This window comes from Podarcis vaucheri (genome assembly GCF_965113315.1).
Source record: "Podarcis vaucheri genome assembly, chromosome: 7".
In the NCBI taxonomy this organism is placed as follows: domain Eukaryota; kingdom Metazoa; phylum Chordata; class Lepidosauria; order Squamata; family Lacertidae; genus Podarcis; species Podarcis vaucheri.
Window position 1 is genome coordinate 29,416,725 of NC_138765.1, and position 20,391 is coordinate 29,437,115.

The 20,391-nt window shown below is 47.1% G+C and overlaps 1 protein-coding gene across 1 annotated transcript in view; it reads left to right on the forward strand.

Annotated features, from left to right (window-relative positions):
• The first annotated feature begins 3,311 nt into the window (after positions 1-3,311).
• Positions 3,312-20,391, forward strand: part of LIN28A (lin-28 homolog A) — a 51,444-nt gene continuing 34,364 nt past the window's right edge. The window contains exons 1-2 of the mRNA XM_082232152.1: positions 3,312-3,594; positions 4,839-5,029. Coding sequence (XP_082088278.1) covers positions 3,564-3,594; positions 4,839-5,029 — 222 coding nt within the window. The 5' untranslated portion in view covers positions 3,312-3,563. The remainder of the gene's footprint in view (positions 3,595-4,838; positions 5,030-20,391) is intronic.

The window sequence follows — 20,391 nt, forward strand, 5'->3', positions numbered from 1 at the left end:
AAATTTGGACACCACTGAGCAGAACTGATAGCTGTCTCCTGTTAGACGTTGTTGTTGTTTTCCCGCGAGAGATGCTCATAAAGAAAAAGTCAAGATCTGTTTGATGTTGCCAGCCCTACATTTTTCAGAGGCCTCCATCTCTTTATTATAGCGTTTGTACGCTTTCATGGGGTGTCTCTCCAATTGGGGATTGGATGACGGACACTGACCTCCACACTGGCCACTCCTTGTGGCATCCGTCCTTGTAGCATCCGTGACAACCCCTTAATCCTTCCCCCACCTTCGGCGCCATTTCAGCCTCGCAGCACCCAGTCCTAACTCCCTTTGCCACGCACGCGTTTGTACCGACGGCTACGGGGGCGCCCTTAAACAAACACCCGATAGGCCTGTGCTCTGAAACGTAATGTGTGAAGGGACCCATCCACATTGGCAAACACGGATCTTACTTCTTCGTCCTGGAGGGGCCCTTGTGGCCTCGGGATTAAATCTATTCCGGAGCCCAGAGATGCGGCAAAGAGAAGGCTTACGCGTGTGGAGAGGCAAAAGGGCTAGTGGAAGGTGCTGGTGGTCGTGTGCACGCTTGTGCACGCGTGTGCTCCTTCTGGAGCTGCCACAGCCGCTGCCCCTTTAACAGGGCTCCTCTTTGCTCCAGGGGAATAGCTGGCTGGTATTGTCCAGTTTGAACTGAGCACCGGAAATGGAGGGGCTATTTGCCTCCCGAGATCGCACTGGTCATTCGGCCATTGTCCTCGGCCAGCCGTGAAATCTCTCCCCCAAAAAGGGAGGGGGAGGGGTGGCGTTGGAGAAACGGAGCTCTCGTCCTTCCCGCTCCTGCTGCCCCCCCCCAATGATCAGATGCAGCATCCTGGGGTCAGGCGTGACCTCCCCGCCCCATCGCCAAGCCCGCTTGCCCCGCGGAGCCCTCAAGATGGGGATGGGGAATCCTCAGCCGCCGGCACCCCCGGCCCTCCAGAGGAGCCAAATAGGCCATTTCCGCTGAAAATATGGAATTGACAAATATCAGCGAGCCGCAGGGTGGGGGAAAAGGCCGCGGGGGTGGGGGGAGCAGGCCCACTCCAAATCGCAGAGAGCCGAGGCGGGCCAAGGCGAGGGTCCCCTTCCTCAATTAGGGATGGGAGGGAGAGAGGCAGTGCAGGGGAGGGGCTCACCAGCTCAATATAGATAAGAGGAGAGGTGGGTTTCCGCCCCCATCCGGTTTTTTTCCTTTGAAGCCCCCCCCCATTTCCAGCCCCCCCATCACTATCCATCAGCACTTTGTGCGCATCGATCGCCTCTCATTTTCTCTGATTGTCTTTTAAGCAGCCTTCGGGCCCCGCCCCCGCCCCAATCAGTCAGCCCTTCTGTTCCCGGGGGTAATATAGACATCATCGGGATACATTCAGAAACGGGTGTTTGTAGAGGTGGGTGGGTGTGAAGGATGAGAAAATCTCCAGGTCGTCATAACTCTCCCCACCAGCACAACTATTGTATTAAAACCGGTTTGTGCCTTTTAAACAAAACGTATTATTTTGAGGTGAACCTATTTTGTTAGCTGCATAGTACCTCATTTTTATTATTTTTGTTTTTTGGTGCGTGTAAAAGCGACCCTGAATATCTTATTTCATTTCATTTCGTTGCTGCTTTTATGGAAGTATTCTAATTAACTGTAATGTGGAGGTAGGGGTTTCCCCGCTCCGTATTATTCTCTGCCTGATTTTCTTTTAAAAAGCCATCACCTTGGGATGTTGGTGATATTGCTACTTAATATCTCTCTCTATATTATTTTGTTTCCCTTATGGGGGGAAATTTCAGGAAAAAGACGAAGTTGTCTTCCACATCCAAATATCTTGCTGGATTGAGCCCCTCTCCCTCCAAATAGCCGACCTTCCCATTCCCGATGATAGAGGCTTTATTAACGCCATGTAAACAAGAATTTCTAGTTTTTTTAAAATATATATATAATTGCACCTTTTGTGGTGGAATTCGATTTTGCAACCCGGGGGGTGGGGGTGGGAATCAATTTAGGACAATTATTTTTCTTTCATTAAAGATAAGCTGGGAATCGAACTTCTCATGATAATGCTCATTTTTAAAGCAAACAACGGCTCCCCACACTAAAAAAACAAACACGTTTGGCTTGGGATTCACCCTTTCCGGCATGTTTCTTTAAAGAAACAGAAAATTGAAAAAAAAATGCATTAAGTTCAATTAATTGAAAATGTATTTGTACCCCAAATAATCTGCCTTTTCTTCTGCCGCTGCCCGCTACAAAGGCAAACTTTTATGTTTTCAGAATTGCACCGGGATAAATTGGTAACCTTCTGAGCTCACCAAACTGGGGAAGAGAAAGATAAAGGACTCATAAATTCCAATTTGAGATCCGATCTCTTTCTCTCTCTCTCTCTCTCCCTCCCACCCTCGAGTCATTGACTAGAGATGGTGGGGAAGGTAAGGAACCAACCAAACCGACCTCTTCACCCCCCTCCTCGCATTCCCAAAGCTAGCCAAGGGAGATCCCAGGAGTAGCTGCGGATGGGAGCGGAAAGGGATAGTTTAGGGAAGAGGCTTAACATGCCAAAATGGAATGAGCGGGGAGAGGGAGGGAGGGGGCAGCTCTCCTTTTAAACAGGTCACTTCGAGTCAAGCGGGTCTTGTCGCAGGCCAGCTTGCTAGGCAGGCGAACATGGGGTGGGGAGGGTCAATAATATAAGCTAATAGTGCTGGCAAAGAGAAGCCAAGATAGGAGATCTTGTTTCTTTCCTCTTGACAGGTAATCTACCCATCAATGAAGTTTCACATTCGCACAATCTGCTGCCTCCACTTTGAAAAAATAAAATAAAATCTCGCTTGGAATGTATAATTACTAGTGTGGTGTGTGAGATTGTGTATCACGTGGGAAAGCTGTGTGTGTGTGTGTGAGAGAGAGAGAGAGAGAGAGAGAGAGAGAGAATATGAATGAATGGATGGATGAATGAATGAGCCATGTGTGAAAACTGCATATGGCGAAAGGTATCCCAGGGACGAGATCCCTCCGGGTTCTTGTGATCTCTCCAACCAACGAGATTTTAAAAAGCGCAGAAGGAGAAAACTGAGTTTCATAAAAGAAAGAAAAAGCATGGACATGAAGCAAGATCCACTCCCTAGCTTGCAGGATGGCAGGAGGGTACATTTTTTTGTCTCCTAGGAAGGGAGAAGAGCGCTTATATTGCGGCGAGGTGGGCGGGGGGAGGAGGCAGGGGGGAGGGAGGGAAGGCCCGCGGGGGGAGGGGGAAAGCGCGCAAGGTTTGGCGTTAGGGGAATTCTATTGTCTCTTAGAAATTTGGGAAGCTTTAGCAGGCCCTGGGCCCTCCCACTGCTATTGTTGCAGTGAAGATGTAGCAAACCTTTCTCTCGCCTTCCCTCCGCTTGTTTTGAATCTTCCACCACCCCCTCCTCCCTTTCTCTCCCCCCCTCTTTTTTTTGGGAGCTGCTGAGCTGCTCTGACACCCTCTCCAAAGACGGGCTGGCAGAGAGGAGGGGAGGCTGCTCCAGCCAGAGTCCACCATTTCCACCGGGGGTGCAGAATGGGGTCTGTTTCTAACCAGCAGTTTGCAGGTTAAGTGAAAATTTCATACCCAATTCTTCCCTTCCCTTCTCTCTCTCTCCCCCCCCCCCCGCTCAAGGAAGACTCTTTCCTCCTTTCCCCTCTTTTTCTCTATCTCTGCCCTCCATCCCTGTTTTGAAAATCAGCGGTGTGCTCTGAAGAGCTTTCCCTCACCTCTTTTCATTTTAGGAATAGTTTTACAGCTGTTTTCAATCAATCCTCTTCATTTTTAAAAGGAAAGATTTGCGTTGATTCTTTCATATATTCTTTCAAAAATGTTACTTTTTGAGCGAGCGGTCGGTTTAGTCACTTTCTTGCTTCACCATGTGCTTTTTCTTTATAAGAATTGGGGAAGGCGGAATTTTGGAAACTTTTTGGGTGTATCTAGGCAGCTATAAACTTAGGCAACGTTTTCTTGGGAGCAGGTCCCATTAAACGCGGCGAGGTTTCCTCAGGGTAGACATGCGTTGAATTGCACGAATTGTGATTTTGTGCTTTGCTTTTAAAGAGGAACTACAGTATATATCTATACGCTTAAAGAAGCGTATATATTTCCAAATGGTTTCGACAGACCAACACTTCGCTTCCCAGAGTATTCATCCCAGTGTATAAATATTTTGTATTTCCATATAATCAATGTCCATACATACACCTCGAATGCTTTAGAATAGTTTGAAAATGGACTAGTGGTGTCACACTGTCCCATCCACTAGTTTACTTTTACTCCCTCCCCCCATCCTGTGAAAATAGTGTGGGATCCACCCCGCAACCCGGGATGGCATAGATTTGGAATACACCGATTTCTTCGATGTTTTGGAGCTGCGTTTTCTTTTTTGGGCACCCTACGGAATTTGGAAGAGGGAGCGAGTTCTTGGTATCCCTCCCCCACTAATATGTTTTGAATCCTGCCCTTCCTGATCTTCCATGGATGAAGACTTGCGATTTAGTCCTCTTTCTCCCCCCCCCCGGCCAAATAACCCCAGAGCCGAGGCTGCTCTCTGCATGGCTTCCTGCCTAGCCTTCTGCGCGCTCTGCAGGGCTGGAGCTCTCCGAGGACGACGATGGCGTTTCCCGCGGGGGGCTGGGGGGCCGGCCGGGAGGTGAGCCCCCTCTCGGGCGTCCCAACCCTGGGTGGCCCCCGGAGGTCCCGCGCTCCCTCTGTTGCGCACCCGCTGGCCCTTGGGAGGAGCGGGGAGGGGGACCCCCCTCCTTTGGCTGGACTCCGGCTGATGATCCTCGGCGCGTATGTTTCCAGGTGGCTGCGCCAAGGCGGGCGAGGAAGAGCCCACGGGGGACTCGCCCCGGCCGGACGAGGAGAGCCAGCCGCTCCTGCATGGCGCCGGGATCTGTAAGTGGTTCAACGTGCGGATGGGCTTCGGCTTCCTCTCCATGACCACCAAGGAAGGCATCGCCCTCGATAGCCCCGTGGATGTTTTCGTGCATCAGGTAAGGGGTTTGAGGGGGGGGCGGCGGCAGGGAAGCGGGGCTGCCTTGGTCCTGAGCGGCTGGGGGGGGTGGGCGGGCCCGAGGAAGGCTGAGCCCGGGCGACCCCGGCCTGGGGCCTAGGGCGCCGCCTTGGCGTGGGCCTTCCAGGCTGGACGCAGCCGGGGTGGAGTTTGCACGCGCGCGAAGTTTGGGAACTGCTGCAGGCCTCGTGGGCTGAGCTGATCCGGAGCAAACCGGGCTATGTGGACGGGGAGATCTGCCCCCCTATCTAAAAAAGAGGGGGCAGCTAGTTTCTCACTTTCTCTCTACTCTTTACTGAGGAGGAAATCCCCCCCCCCCTTGGCTCTTTACTCGGTTCGGTGCCTGGCTGTATACCGGATTTGAGTGCAGGCCGCCTGCCTGGTCCCCACCCCACCCCCGATCTTCCTTCCTTGCTGCTTCTATCCACCCACGGCACTAGGCCTCTCTCTCTCTTTCTCGAGGCCAGGAGGGTCAGTTCCTGGGTTCCTTTTCTTCCCGTGATCTCAGGGTTCAAGAGTTAGGTTGCTGTAAAGTGATATCAGATTGATTTCATTCCCCCCCCCCACCTCCTTTTCAAAATGGGTCGCTTGGGGATTTGCCTTGAGAAGGGGGGAAAGGGGCGAGGGAGCGCGCGCCGGGATTATTGCTGTGTTAACCAGGCGTGAGGTGGTGTTAATGTAGCTTTAAAAGAAAAAGAAAAAAAGAGAACGCCGGTAAAACACGGATCAAAATGACGACAGGAAATTGGCAGTTGTAGAAGATGCTGAGATACAGTGTTCCACATGTTTAAAACTTTCCCTCTCCCAGTTGGAAGTGGGGGAGGCTTTTTGCTTTGATTTCCATGACTGTAATGTTGGGAAGGTCATGCAGGGACACGGGGTACAGTGTTGCAGCACAAAATCCAGATGGGACCAGACTTGAAAGTACGATAGCCAGGCATCTTAATACGAGCTTTAAACAGTTACAAAAATGATAACATGATGCCTGAATGCATATTGTTATAATTCAAAGGATGCCCTCTTTTACATCGGGATATCAAAGCTCTAGAAGGTTTTGTAAAGTTGATTGCAAAATGCTTTGCTAAAAAAATTACCGGTAAGCCTTCCCCTTTGGTGCCACACTCTTCCTGACACCTGTGCTGCGCTGCCAATATTTCCCTTTAGCAAACCATCTTGTTGCTCACCTGAGTCACTTTTGGGGGGAATAGTTAGCTGCAGTTTCAGAAGGTCCTTTAAGGATTTGTTTTGTCCATGCCACCACCAGTATGAGGTGTGGTACTTTTGTGGGTGTAGATGGCAAGGGTATTCAAGGGGCTTACTTTGGGGGTCAACCTTTGATGCAATATGGTTTCATCCAGTGGTTTAGAGCAGCTGATGTGAGCTGAAGTTCATCAACTTCGGAAAGGGCCACAAGTTCCCCCACCTTGGTTTAAGAGATTAAAAAATGGTTGTGTGTAATGATGATAGAGGTTTATAATATTATGAATGGGAGGGAAAGAAATTGATGGGTCTCTCCACATATTGAAATTATATAATTCACTATTCCAATATGTGATGATGGCACTGGAGTAGGTAGCTTTTAAGGAACAGAGAAGCTCATGGTGGAAAAGACTGATTAATGGCTATTAGGTATTGTAGCTAAATGGATCTTCCATGTTCTGAGAGAGCCTGGCTCTGAATTACTTGGTGGGACAAGCAACAGTCATCTTCATTCCCTGCTTGCAGGTTTAACATATTTTCAGATTAGGTGGACCCTCCTATAAGCCAAACCTTATGATAATGCTTTTTAATTTTTTGGGTTGCCTAGATGAGATGGAACCACACATTGGATCAGCAGCTTCTTTTACAGCTGTATTTTGCCCTGGTATACAGGATCACTTTTTACATATATACTGAGGATTACTTTTTGTTACTGAAGATGTCACCTGAAATGAATGTCAAGCTTTGCTAATATGAAAACTGCTGTGTTTCTCATTTTTTTATGTTCTCTTTCTTGCAAGAGACCTTTGCATTTCATTTAGGGCTGGATATAAGTAACTAGTGGATGCTGATCCTTTTAAATATGAGGATCAGCTATCATTTGTGCCTTTGTCCCACCAGATCTCAATGCAACTTGAGATCTGCATAAGCATCTACTAGAACCTGTTTTAATATAGGTTGGGATCCTTTATGCACTTACCTGGGAGAAAGCCCCATTGAACACAGTGAAATTTACTTTTGAGTAAACATGCATAGGATTACACCAAGCCTCCTGTTTCACCCTACACTTCATTGTAAAACTGTGCTTTTATATATGTCTACTCAGAAGTAATCCCCATTGAGTTCACTGGGACTTACTCCAAGGTAAGTGCATCCTCAATGCAGACTTCTGTCCTGCTTTCTCTCCTCTAACCCCACTTTTGTTTAATAAGCAGCCTGATAGACTTCTGGAGAACTTGAAAACTTGCTTATTATTTTGTAGTGCTTTGGTTAGGCCTAATCAAGGTAGCATCAGATTGTTGGTTTTTGATTTTTTTTCAAATAGGTCAGCATAGTTTCCTGTTCTTTTTGAAGCTACCTATTAGCATCCATAATGGAGTCAACAGTTGCAGAGACATTGCACAAGGTTCTTCAGTTAGCTAACAAAGTTAGTTCCCCCTCCCACCACAAATAAAATTTTTGGAGCCACTTCTAGATCAGCCTACTTTTCTTTTGGACTCCATGGCAAATATTTTCATTTGTGTCTTCGTGGAGCCTCTTTGCAAACCTTGTAATGGAGGGGGGGCAAGATAAATTGTGAGTAGAGGATTTGTTTTTCCTTTTTGTGTGTAAATCGTTTTTCTTATCTCTCTGTCCCTTTTTGTACTGGCCAAGGAATTGATGGCAGAAACCATTTTGATGTTGTAGTAGAGGCTTGAGATTGGTGAGCTGATACTCCAAAATAAAGGAAATCAAGTACACACACAAATACACTTCCATTTCAGATGGAAGGCTAGGTGCTAAGCATCTGAGCATGAGTAATCCTGCTAAAATGAGGAACTCCTGTTCAGAAGAAAACCTACTCACTTTGTCAATACTGATAGTCTGGAAGAAGCTTCAAGCACATGTTTTTGTGTGTGTGAGTTCCACTCAGTTCGGTGGCACAGATTCCCTGTACAGCCCAGTCCTCTGCATATTTACTCAGAAATAACTTCCAGTGAGATTAGTGGTGTTTACTCTCAGGTACATTTGCAAAGAATTTCAGCCTTACAATGCATGTTTACTCAGAAGTAAGCTATTGTGTTAACCTGGGGTTTACCCACAAATAAGTGCATTTTGGATTCCACCCTTAATGAAAGTTTGTTGCAACAGAAGTGGACACATAAAGTTCAGAAGATGTTTTAAATAAACTCAACAAGGAATTTAGCTTGGCAGGGAGGACGGCAGGGGCAAATGAACTTGTGTTGCATGTGTGTAAAAGTTTAAAGTGAATCACTGTTGATTCTGGGGTGGGAATTTGGATTTTTATAATGTCTGTTCATTAGGTGCCAGGTGCTGAAATCCTAAAATCATTTGCTTTGTTGCTGTTATGGTGGCATTACTCTAGAGCAAGTGGGTTGCTTTATATATGGAAACAGTAAATGGCTTCTTTTGAGAACTTCTCTTGATTCCAAGTACTCAGTTCTTTCCTGGGGTTTTGCTTTCCTTCCCACCAGGCAGATGGCAAATCTGTAAAAAAGAAAAGAGAGAATGGATGTGACCCCTGATTTCTGCATTTTACTCCCCCTCTGCCCTCAGAGAATGGTTTCCCCAGGTCAGGGCCTGGATATATTGATGGAAAAGCCCAGAGGGAATAAACATGGAATGCTGATTTCCTTGTTCCAGAGGGATGCAGATTGCAGCATGAGGATATAAGTGAAGAGGACCAACGCTTTGTTTTAGCTACACAGCCAGTCACTTTGGTATGTGGCTGAATTTTTTAGTGTTGGCTGAAATTGGGAGAATGAAGCCCAATGCAAGTCCATTTTTTTGGAACTGGTTCTGCATCTATGTAGAAATGCCTGATTCCTGTTCTAAGCAAAGTGGCCTTCCCTTTTGTGCTTGAGTGAGGGTTTATGAAATGCAGAGGCAACTTCAGGTACTGGAGGCGGGGTGGGAGTCCTCTGCTCTCCCCAGCATTTATTGCCCCAGACAGTCTAGTTTTCTGATTGCAGGCACTAATAGTCTTGCACCCTCACAGAAAATTAAATAGTTGGAGTGTCTCTGGTGTCCTAACAGCTTTGTTTTGCCTCGCACCCTCCGATTCAAGAAAAATAACCCAAAATTCCAGCCTCCTCAATTCATTCTTCATTGCAGTGCATGTGGTGTGGGAGTCCTGAGGATGCACTTAGTACTACTACTGTTATAAATCAGGTTGCCCATATTTTTAAGGGAAAAATGTAAAGGTTACAGATGAAATCAGGAGTGGGGAACCTAAGACTCACAGCATGTTAGTGGATTGCGATTCCCATCATCCCTGACCAATGGCCGTGGTGTCTAGGGCAGAAGTGAGTTAGGGGTCTTAACAGCACCTAGTTCCCCACCCTTGGACTAGAGAGAAGTCCATGCCTTTCTTTGTTTAAAGAGAATCTCCATAGCCAAAGGCAAGATAACAATGAAAAACAAGTCAAGGGTGGCTCCAAGTATGAGCCCCCCCCCAACAAAATGCCATTGGTGGTCTCCTTTTGTCATCAGTTTCTCATGCACCCACAAATCTAGTAGCTGACTAATCAGTGTCTCCAGACCTCTGATAGCATCACGCTGAATTTCCTCTGCAGTTTTTTAGAGCCGTGTCTAAACAGCAGGCAGGACTCCTGCTGCTTTTTAACCTCCTTTGCACCCATGGAAATGAGTGAAGACCCTGCCTCTCTCCCAAACCATCTGGGCATGCCAGAGGGCATGGGGGACTGGATTGGTGGTGACCAGAAAATGATGACTGACTCATAAGCTGAGAGTCTCTCTCTCTCTGTGTGTGTGTGTGTGTGTGTGTGTGTGTGTGTGCGTGCGCCAGCCACTACAATGACCCCTCTGGTGGGCTTCCAGGAGGTGGGTATCAGCTCTGCAATCTGTGTTGGGTTGCTGAGAGCCATCCACCATTTTAATTACAATGCGCCCCCACAGCACTGCTCTGGGACATGATGAGCAGCTTAAAATGGTGGCTTCGCAGCCATCCATTACTCTTACCTAGTTGATTTGGCCCTGGAATTGTAGCAGGTGGTAGGACCTAAAGGAAGTACAATTGTACCTTGGTTTTCAGACAGCTTAGTTCTCGAATGCTTTGGCTCCTGAACGCCACAAACCTGGAAGTGACTGTTTTGGTTTGTGAACTGATTTGGGAAGCTGAACGTCCAGCGGGGCTTCTGTGGCTTCTGATTGGATGCAGGAGCTTCCTGAAGCCAATCAGAAGCCACACTTTGGTTTCTGAAAGTTTTGGAAGTCGAACGAACTTTCGGAACGGATTCTGTTTGACTTCCAAGGTACGACTGTACTGTATCTGCCCTGTTGGACCCAGTTGAGGTGCTGGGCGCCAGCAGCTGCCAGAGGATGCCAGATGTTGGTGCCAGGTCTATCTAGGGCAGGGGTCAGCAAGGTTTATCTCACCTGGGCTGGTTCACTGCAGCAGAGATCCCTTTATGGGCCAGATTGTGCACGCATATGAGTGCGCTTGCTCATGATTTCTGGCATCTATGGAAGCCCCTCCCTCCAAACTTCCTGCAATTGGAACACTAATGCAGCAAAGAAAGAGGAGATGGGATAGAAAGCTTCTTCCTGGGTGTGCTGCCTCCCCTCCTTGTAGGATGTATTTTATTTTTCTGAATAAAATAAGCCACTCCCTTCCTCTGCAATCTGAAAATCTGCAGACTATACCACCATTTTGTGCAACATGCAGAGCAGGACTAAATAGTGTTGCTTGTGGTTGTTCTTACTATGTGGCACTTTCTAGTTGTGCAGAGTGCTTTACAGCCCTTCTTTAGAGTGGGTTGACAATCTGTATTCTGGGGGAACCTGGGGTTCATTGTGAGCTGATCAGTGTTTCCCCAGGAGTATCACTGGTTGCCTCCATATCTAGCCCTATGTATCTTCCCCAGCAGTGTACAAATGCAGAACAGTGCTGGCTGTGTTTTTAAGGTGTGCTCTTGCTTTACACGGGGCAAATGAGAGGCCATTCTGAGCTGAGTATGCAAACTACAACAGGCCCCTCCAAACCCTCTGCGGTTTGGGGGCTCATCAGCTGACAAGCTAATGTCCACAGCTTGAAAACCACAGGGGCAGGAGATTGTTATCAGTAAAAGGAGTTGAACAGAGAGCTACAACCCACCTTGCAATTGATAGTGAAATCAGTACAGTTCAGTTTCCTGAATACTGTACTGTATTGAACTTGTGTCTTGTGAATATAGTGACTTGTGTATCCACATCAAGACTCCCTCTTCCTCCCCTCCCCCTTCCCCTCTCCCTCTATTCTGGTGCTAGAAAGGTGGCCTTATATGGGATCTCTGGAGCTCTTCATCTTAGTCTTTTACACCTGCCTTGCAAACCCTTTAGCTGCACCTTTCCCCTCCTCTGCTGGACTGTCATGTTACAATGAATGCCCCAAACATTGGCAAATGTCTGCATTCCAGAGCAAAATTCTGTGTCTACAACTGGACTGAACACTGACAGTCATAGGGATTGTCAGCATTCAGTTCTTAATGCTGGAAAAGCAGGAGGGAAAATGGATCTCTTTGGGCCACCTGTATAATGTACAGTGGTACCTCGGGTTAAGTACTTAATTCATTCTGGAGGTCTGTCTTTAACCTGAAACTGTTCTTAACCTGAAGCACCACTTTAGCTAATGGGGCCTCCCGCTGCCGCGCGATTTCTGTTCTCATCCTGAAGCAAAGTTCTTAACCCAAGGTACTCCTTCCGGGTTAGCAGAGTCTGTAACCTGAAGCATCTGTAACCTGAAGCATATGTAACCCGAGGTACCACTGTATCTGGGATTATTAGCAATTGCATTCACATGTCCTTAAGGCAGGATCTGAAGGCATATAATGTAATAGCCCTAGCAGAGGCTGGTCAGTGCCTGGATGGGGCCCTCCTTCTGTGCCCTAATGAGCCCCCTTGAATTTCATGAGGAAAGAAAAAAGTATAATACTGTACATAAAATGTTGAGATTTTCACTGGAACGTACACACACCATCTTCTCTGTTAATTTAATTCTGGGTTGTGGAGCTGGGTTGGCGAGCCATACCCGGCCTCCCAGGCTTCCCCTGAAACCACACCCACACCTGAGGCCAGCAGAAAACAGGATGTGTGGGGAGTTCAGCCTTGTTGGACAGTAATTCCCTCCCCCCAAGAGGTGGTTGGATCTTGCCCATCTGTCAAAGTTGGTCTGTCAAGGTGGGGGGGGGGAACGGGCCCACTGGACCAAGAAGGTTCTCCGCCCTGGAATGTATCACAAGAGAAGTCTCTCAAAGTTGCGGGGGGGGGGGACAGACATCACTCAGTGGTAAAACACATGGTTTGCTAGCAAGTGGTCCCTGCCATTTACAGCTAAAAATATTGGGTACCACCATCCCTTTAGTCAGAGGCTCTGGAGACCCACTGCCAGTCAGAGTAGACAATACTTGATTAATAGGCTGCTATAAAGTAGCTTTCTGTGATAAATTTATTAAATTTTTCAAATGTAGACCCCCCCCCAGGGCTTAAGGAGCTCAGGACAATGCACAGTGCTCCCCCCCCCTATTCGCACTGTAACTTTGTGAGGTAGGTTAGGCTTAAGAGATAGTGACTAAGCCAACCTTATCCTGTAGGTTTCATCTCCTCAGTCTTGGTCCAACACACTTCCAGGGGAAGGCAACTTGCAGTCTCAGGCCTGATTTTATGCAGGTGCCAAAGAAGTGGGAAAGGTAACATCACCACCACCCTATATTTTTCTCTGTCTCTTTAAGACCACCAGCACCCCATATTCTCTCTTTCTCTCTCTGCCCCTCAGCACCACCCCACATTTCTCTCTCCCTCAGATCATCACCTCCCTATATTATCTCTCTCAAGTAGATTACTGCCCCATATTCTCTCACCCATGTCAGGCTGGCACTCCTTCCCTCCCATCTAACAAATTCCTTTTTTTTGGGGGGGGGGTGCAGCCCTTGACAGGGAAAATATGACCCTTCCGGCTCTAATCACAGTATTTAATATTTGGTGACTCTCAGCTAAGTCAGTTTGCATTTAAGGGGGGCCACAAAATTCTTTGTCTTCTTTCCTGCTTGCTAGAAGACCTTTGGAAGCTGTGAAGGGTCCCTGTTTGGATACCCTGATCATTCACAAAGCCACAGTGACATGAGAGAGTGGCTGGTAGTTGGGTTAGCTGGTCCTAATGCCCAGGGCTGCCCTTTCTAGACATTTCCAAGCACTCTCATCTTGGCACCTTTAATGCTAAATCGGGGATGCAGGAAGAAGTGCCCGAAATTGCCAGTAAGGATGAGATTATTTTAATCTAAACTAACAAATCAAGGCCCCATTTAGAATCGAAGAGAGGCATCCTTTAGCTTGCCTGATCGCAATTCATTCATTCATTCACCCATCACCATAGCTTGCCTGATCACCATTCATTCAGGTTGAAGATTACTTAGCACACATACAGACGCAAGGCACCCTGAGAAAAAGTGACTTCCCTCATGTCTCCTGTCTTGGGCCATGGAATCTGAATAGTTTCCTAAGCTCAGATCTGCCCCTGAGGTTTATAGGTTCCTGCTTTGATTATGTGTTAAGGGGTTCACTTGGTGTGAGAGTGCTGAAGAGTGAATGGAGAGCCCTGCTTAGCTTCTCATGCCATAGTTGCTCTAAGGTTGAACAGCTTGAAAGGTTACAGGATGATGGCAGCTAAGCCATTGATACTAAGTAGAGAGCTGCCTTCCATGGGGTCCAGGCCATTAGTCCATCTACCTCAGTTTTGGCTACACTGAGCGGCTGCAGCTCTCCAGAGCCAGGCTGGAGGCATTCCTAGAGATGCTGGGAAGTGACTCTAGGACCTTCTGTGTGTAATGCGGATGCTCCGCAGGTAGGGAACGGTCTTCCTTCAAGCAGGAAGTTAGAACATCAGGGGGAAAGTCTGAAATTCAGTGTTTGCCCTGTTGTGTTTGGGTTTTTTTCTACTTGGTTTTTAAATGTGATTTCCCACCTCCTGCAGTCTGAACTGGTACAGCCCATTCTACCTTTTCATTCTCTCTTCCCTGAACTACCTGTCCATATCTGTAGATTGGGGAAAAAGTGTTGTACACTCTCTGGTGTACAGGGACGTTATCCCTGCCTCTTTTTGTAGAATCACATGAGAAGATCCTTTCACACAAGGGTTGTCTCCAGCTGTAGTCCCTGAGCTTCATCCAGGTGTTCAAAACTGTGCCTGTGCATTTGTGGTTGAAGATGGGAGAGACCACCCTCATCACATTAAATATATTGATTTTTAAAATTGTATTCTGATTGCCTCTCTTATTTCTTACATGCTGCATTTTATTGTATTTCATATAATTCAAACTGTAATAAAATAAAATACAGGAAATAAAAAGAAGCAATCAAAATACAGTTCAAAACCATGCAGCATTACAACTGCTAAAACAGGCATAATAATAATAATAATAATAATAATAATAATAATAATAATAATAATAATAATATTTTCAAGTGGTCCATGGGCAGAAGAAAAAGAGGCCAAGAGTGTGAGCTGAGAAATCTCAGTTTCAAATTTGCTCATTAGTCATGAACCCACAAGGCTCAGCTTAGGCTCAGCTGCCCTCCCTTGCAAAAAGGAGCAAACAGGTTATTATCTTACAGGACTATTGCAAGAACTTCTAGATATAATGTACGTGGTGACTTTTGATCACTCTAAATTGCTGTGTAAATGCTAAACTTTTAGTGTGCTAGGACCTCCACTTATATCCTGCAGGCATCTTCACTGCATTTATCAGGCATAGGCAAACTCCGACTGTCCAGATGTTTTTGGAACTACAGTTCCCATCATCCCTAGCCAACAGGACCAGTGGTCAGGGATGATGTAGTCTCAAAACATCTGAAGGGCTGGAGTTTGCCTATGCCTGGCATACATGCTGTCAGGGTCTACTTAAAGCTTCCTTAGGCAAGCATTTCCAGACATGTTGGTGTGTATTTTAATATCATGTTAGCTTATTGTTGATTTTGAAATGTTTTTCCTTGCTTTGGATTAATAATCTTAAATGTTTTATTTTACTCCCCCCCCCAAACCACTTAGAGGGTTGCTTTTTTCAGTCAAGTGATATATAAATTTTGTTAAATAAAATGATAAATACAACAACTACTGCAGCTTTTGATATCCTCATCGTCATCATTACGATTTGATAATATTCCAAATGGGTTGACCATTTCTCATCAAGTCATTGGTCAACCAGAAATGAGTAGACAAAACTGGGAGAGCATCACAGAAAAAGCGTGTGTTCTTTGTCCATGGACAATGTCCTCGAACCAGACAAGGTCTGCTTTAAGTGCAGCAGAGCCCATTGATAACCCTCTCCTGGTCATTTACACATGTGAATGATAACCCACAGGAAGTAACTGTGGGAGAAAGAAGGGAACTGGCCTCTTCAGATCTATTAAATCACTTTATTACAGGAACCAGCCCTGAATAGCCCTTCCTGGCAGGGGGTTAGTCTCCCTCTCCCTCTCTCTCCTCTCCAACCATCTCACCCCTCCCTCCTCCTCCTCAACTGATAACAAAGCAATCAAAATTTTGTCAACCTGGGAGGCCAACGGAGTTACCTTCCCTCTGGCAAGTTGTGATCTGGGTAGATAATATTTGGAGCCCCTGCTCTTAGGTGTTCAGAAATGAAGCACACCTTTGTGGGCCGTGAAAATTGTGGAAAGAATGGCGCTTGTAGGGATAGGGTTTTTTGGCTTGAAATAGGATGCAAATAATTTTACATTGGGAAAAGCTAGGCTCTGGTTTGGTGCCTCCATTAAACTAATGGGCCAAATCCATTGATCCTTCAAGCATCAACAGAGCTCCAGTGATTGCCTCCCCATTTAATTACAGATATTCCACACCTGCTTAACCATGTCCCACTGAATGCGAGCCCCAAAGAGGAAAGCCTTAAGCTCTTCTGGAACTTATTTAAGTTTGATGGACCTCTAATGGAAGGGAGTTCCTGCCAAGGAATAGCCTCTGCCAACAACCTCCCCACCCACTAAAAAGGTGTCCTGTTCAAACCCTATGCTGTGCATAGTTAAGAAGGCATTATCTGTTGGTTTTAACCATTGTGATTCTGTTACTATTAAGATGATCGTTGTTTGGGGAATATGCCAATGGTGCCTTAGCCAAATTGGTGCCCTCCTGGTGTTGTTGGGCCAGTACAATAAGAAGCCCCAGTCAGCATAGCCAATAGCCATGGATGATGGAAGTTGTAGTCCCTAGCATCTGAATGGCACCCCATTGGCACCAGCAAAGACAAACAATATTTATTACCATAGCATAATATGTTGTTGACCAGAGCTCGCTTCATCAGATGCATGTATTTATGTCAACCTTCACCAGTTTGGTTCTCTTTTGATGCTTTGGACTGCAACTCCTATCACCTTTGGCCAGCATGGTGCTGGCTGGAGCTAAGGACAAAAGAATAGTCCTGCTGGATGAGGCCAGTGACTCATCTAGTTCAGTGTTTCCCAACCGGTGTTCCGCGGCACACTAGTGTGCCGCGAGATGTTGCCTGGAGGGAGGCGGGCGAGTCCAAAAAAGGTTGGGAAACACTGACTTATGTTTCTCTTTCAAAAAGGAAACGTGGGTTAAAGCAGCGACACCGCCTCCCACTCACTTTACTGCTCTGGCTTCCCTAACAGTTTTCCGAGTTGCGTCACTGGATCCAGCCCCCTTTTCCACAGGTGACACGGGGCTGGAGGGAGGGAAAGAGGGCTTTACGTCGCGCACAAAGGCAGCCTCCTAGAAGCGCTCTGGGCCGGCGCCGTTTCACCGAAGGCGCCGGAGGACCCCCACCCTCAGCTCCTTCAGAAAGGAAGCCCCGCCCCTCGGCTCCCTACGCCGCCAGGCAGCTCAGCTGACTGACGAGGACGTTCTGCGGCGGCCGCCGCCGCACAACCACTGCAGTTGCTGGCAGCGTCCGCAGCACAATAAGTAACAGCGCCTGGTGCTGCCAACTGTTTCTCTCTCTCTCCCGCCCCCCCCGCCCCCAAGCTCTCGCGCGCCCCGCGTCAACATCGCCGCGTGCAGCTTCCCGAGCTCGAGGCCAGCCGCTGCACGCACGCGCCGGCTCGTCATCGGCTCCGGTTGTTGCCTTTCTCCGCCGAGGTCGGTGGACCCCGAGCCTAGGCTTCCTTCCCGCACCCCGCTTTCCGAAGACCGCACACCAGTTGGGCCAGTACATATTCCCCTCCCATGACTGGAGCGGAATAGCCCTTTCTCTTCTTCCCCAACCCTTGTCGTTGGAGGAGTCCCTCAGTCCCTCGCTTTGCTGCCTCCTCCCCCCTCACCCCCAAAGCTTGGAGGTTCCCCGGCAAGGGGGAGGGAAAAAAATTGAAACTTACACTTTCGTGCGTCCCTCCCGGCGTGACGCTGCGCGCTGACGTCACGGGGCTGTAATGGTGGTGTGCCTCGAGATTTTTTTCATCAAACAAGTGTGCCTTTGCCCAAAAAAGGTTGGGAAACACTGATCTAGTCCAGCATCCTGTTCTCACAGTGGTCAACCAGGTGCCTCCATGGGAAGCCCACAAGCAGGATTCACGCACAAGAGCCCTCTCCCATCTTGGGGGCTCCAGCAACTGGCTTCAGTCCACAAATGATTCTGCAACAATAAATCTGTTAAGTCTATAAGGTGCCACAAGACTCTTTGTTGCAGTAGAATAGACCAGTATGGCTACTCTTCTGGAATTTATCACTATGGCCACCAATTAATTAATCTCTTGCTTTGCTTTGTCTTTCAATCACTGAGACTGATGTGGCAGCAATAGTGAGTCAAACATCTCCCTGGAAATGAGGGGTTATGCACTTTGGAACCAAATGTAAAGAAATAGCCCTTATAGATAGGCGAGTAGCTTGTTCCACAGAGAAATCGGGAGCATCATCAACAGCTAGAAAAAACAAGAACTACCTTATGACGTATAATTATATTTTGCGTTATCTGGGGAAAGGATTAATCCTAATCAGCAAACTTAAATTGATGAGTGTGGCCAATTTCTCTGTTTTCAAGACCACTTCTGTTTTCAGACAGTATCCTGGGGGTGGGGTTTAAAAAGTGTATTGCCTGATCCCCCCCCCCCCCGTAGAAAGCCAGTTCTCTATCCATTGTTCTAACCAATTTGCTATCATATAGCTATAAGGATTTTGCCCCTATAGAACTTTTGTGCTGAGTCCTATTTAAGAGCTTTTCATGCAACACAGGCAGAGCCAACTCGCACTGGCCCAAGTCAGCATGGCCAATGGTCAGGGATGATGGGAGTTGTAGTCCAATAACATGGGTGGGTGGTGAGTCGGTGAGCCTTCAGGTGTTGGACTACAGAACCTGCTTAGTTTGAGCAAGGCTACTCCCTTAAACCAGGGGGCAACCACTATCATCTTAATCCCATGTTGTTCCCATCATGCCTATTTGCTATGCTGGCCAAGACTGATGGGAATTATAGTCCAAAACATATAGAGGGTACCTGATTGGGGAAGGCTGGTCTTTGGAGTGTGACTACATTATACTCTTGCAGTCCTACCTTCGTCACCTTAGCTGAGTCCTTGCTATGAGCACAAGTGATTCCATGCATCCATTTTCTCACATCTAAATGATTTGAGAACACTTTGCAGTAATAGCCACAATAGCACTTTATATGAAAGTTGTGTCCCTTAGCATATCGTTTTCAAAGTTTCTGCTCTTCTGCCACGTAATTCCAGCAGCTTGCTTTCTGAGAGTTGGGGCAAGCATGCACATTCATGGTTTTTTAGTTGAATTGCCTGCCTCAGCAGTTTTGATTGACAGTGGTTTTGCAAGGGCATTGGGATTGAACCAGCATGCAGTCATTGTTTGATTCACTGATAAAATATTACCTAAGTCACATTTGGTCGGAAATACTACCTAAATAGGTAAAGGGACCCCTGACCATTAGGTCCAGTTGTGACCGTCTCTGGGGTTGCGGCGCTCAACTCGCTTTATTGGCTGAGGGAGCCGGCGTACAGCTTCTGGGTCATGTGGCCAGCATGACTAAGCCGCTTCTGGGTGGCGGTACCTATTTATCTACTTGCACTTTGACGTGCTTTCGAACTGCTAGGTTGGCAGGAGCTGGGACCGAGCAACAGGAGATCACCCCGTCGCGGGGATTCAAACCGCCAACCTTCTGATCAGCAAGTCCTAGGCTCTGTGGTTTAACCCACAGCGCCACCCATGTCCCTCAGTATAGAATAGTTAGGTCAAATGAGACCTAAATGAGATTCCCCAGCAGAAGAAAGCTCACACCTCTAATTCAGTTTGTATACATACTTAAGGTGCATTTAAGAAGCTCGTTTATAATTATATTTTGGGAATGATTCATGGTCTTATCTTGCTGATTGTTTTATACTTTCTGAATGTCCCATGATCATATTATAAAATAGTTGTGTTCTATGTTATAAAGGAGGCCGAGAATCATGTGTGCTGCTCTTGGCTCCTTGCACGATGGGTGGATAAAAATGTAAATCCTTCTCTTAAGTGACATTTTGCTCTCCCCATATTTATTTATCTACTTAACTTATATAGCTGCCCCATAGCAGTACTACATAGCCAGTGTGGTGTAGTGGTTAAGAGCGGTGTACTCATAATCTGGTGAATTGGGTTCGATTCCCTGCTCCTCCACATGCAACTGCTGGGTGACCTTGGGTTAGTTAGACTTCTTTGAAGTCTCTCAGCCCCACTCACCTCACAGAGTGTTTGTTATGGGGAAGGAAGGGAAAGGAGAATGTTAGCCGCTTTGAGATTCCTTTGGGTAGTGATAAAGCAGGATATCAAATCCATACTCTTCTCTTCTTCTACTGTAGGAAGTCAGTGTGGCATAATGGTTAGAGTGTTGGAGATCAGGGTTCCAATTCCAACTCAGTCATGAAACTCACTGGGTGACCTTGGGCCAGTCACAGCCTCTTAACCTATCTCAGGGTTGTTGTAGGGATCAGCTGAGGAAGCTCCTTGGAGAAAAGCAAGAAACAAGTTCTTCTGCTTACCTGCTTTAGAAAGTTGGAGGGACCGGCCAGATAGGGATGCCAGTTGCCAGCTTGGCACCCAGAGGTCTCCACATGGTCACAATTTGACCCGCACCAGTAGTAAAACGTACCTTGGACCTGGCGGATTTCAGTCACCACCTTTCCTCCAAATATTAGGT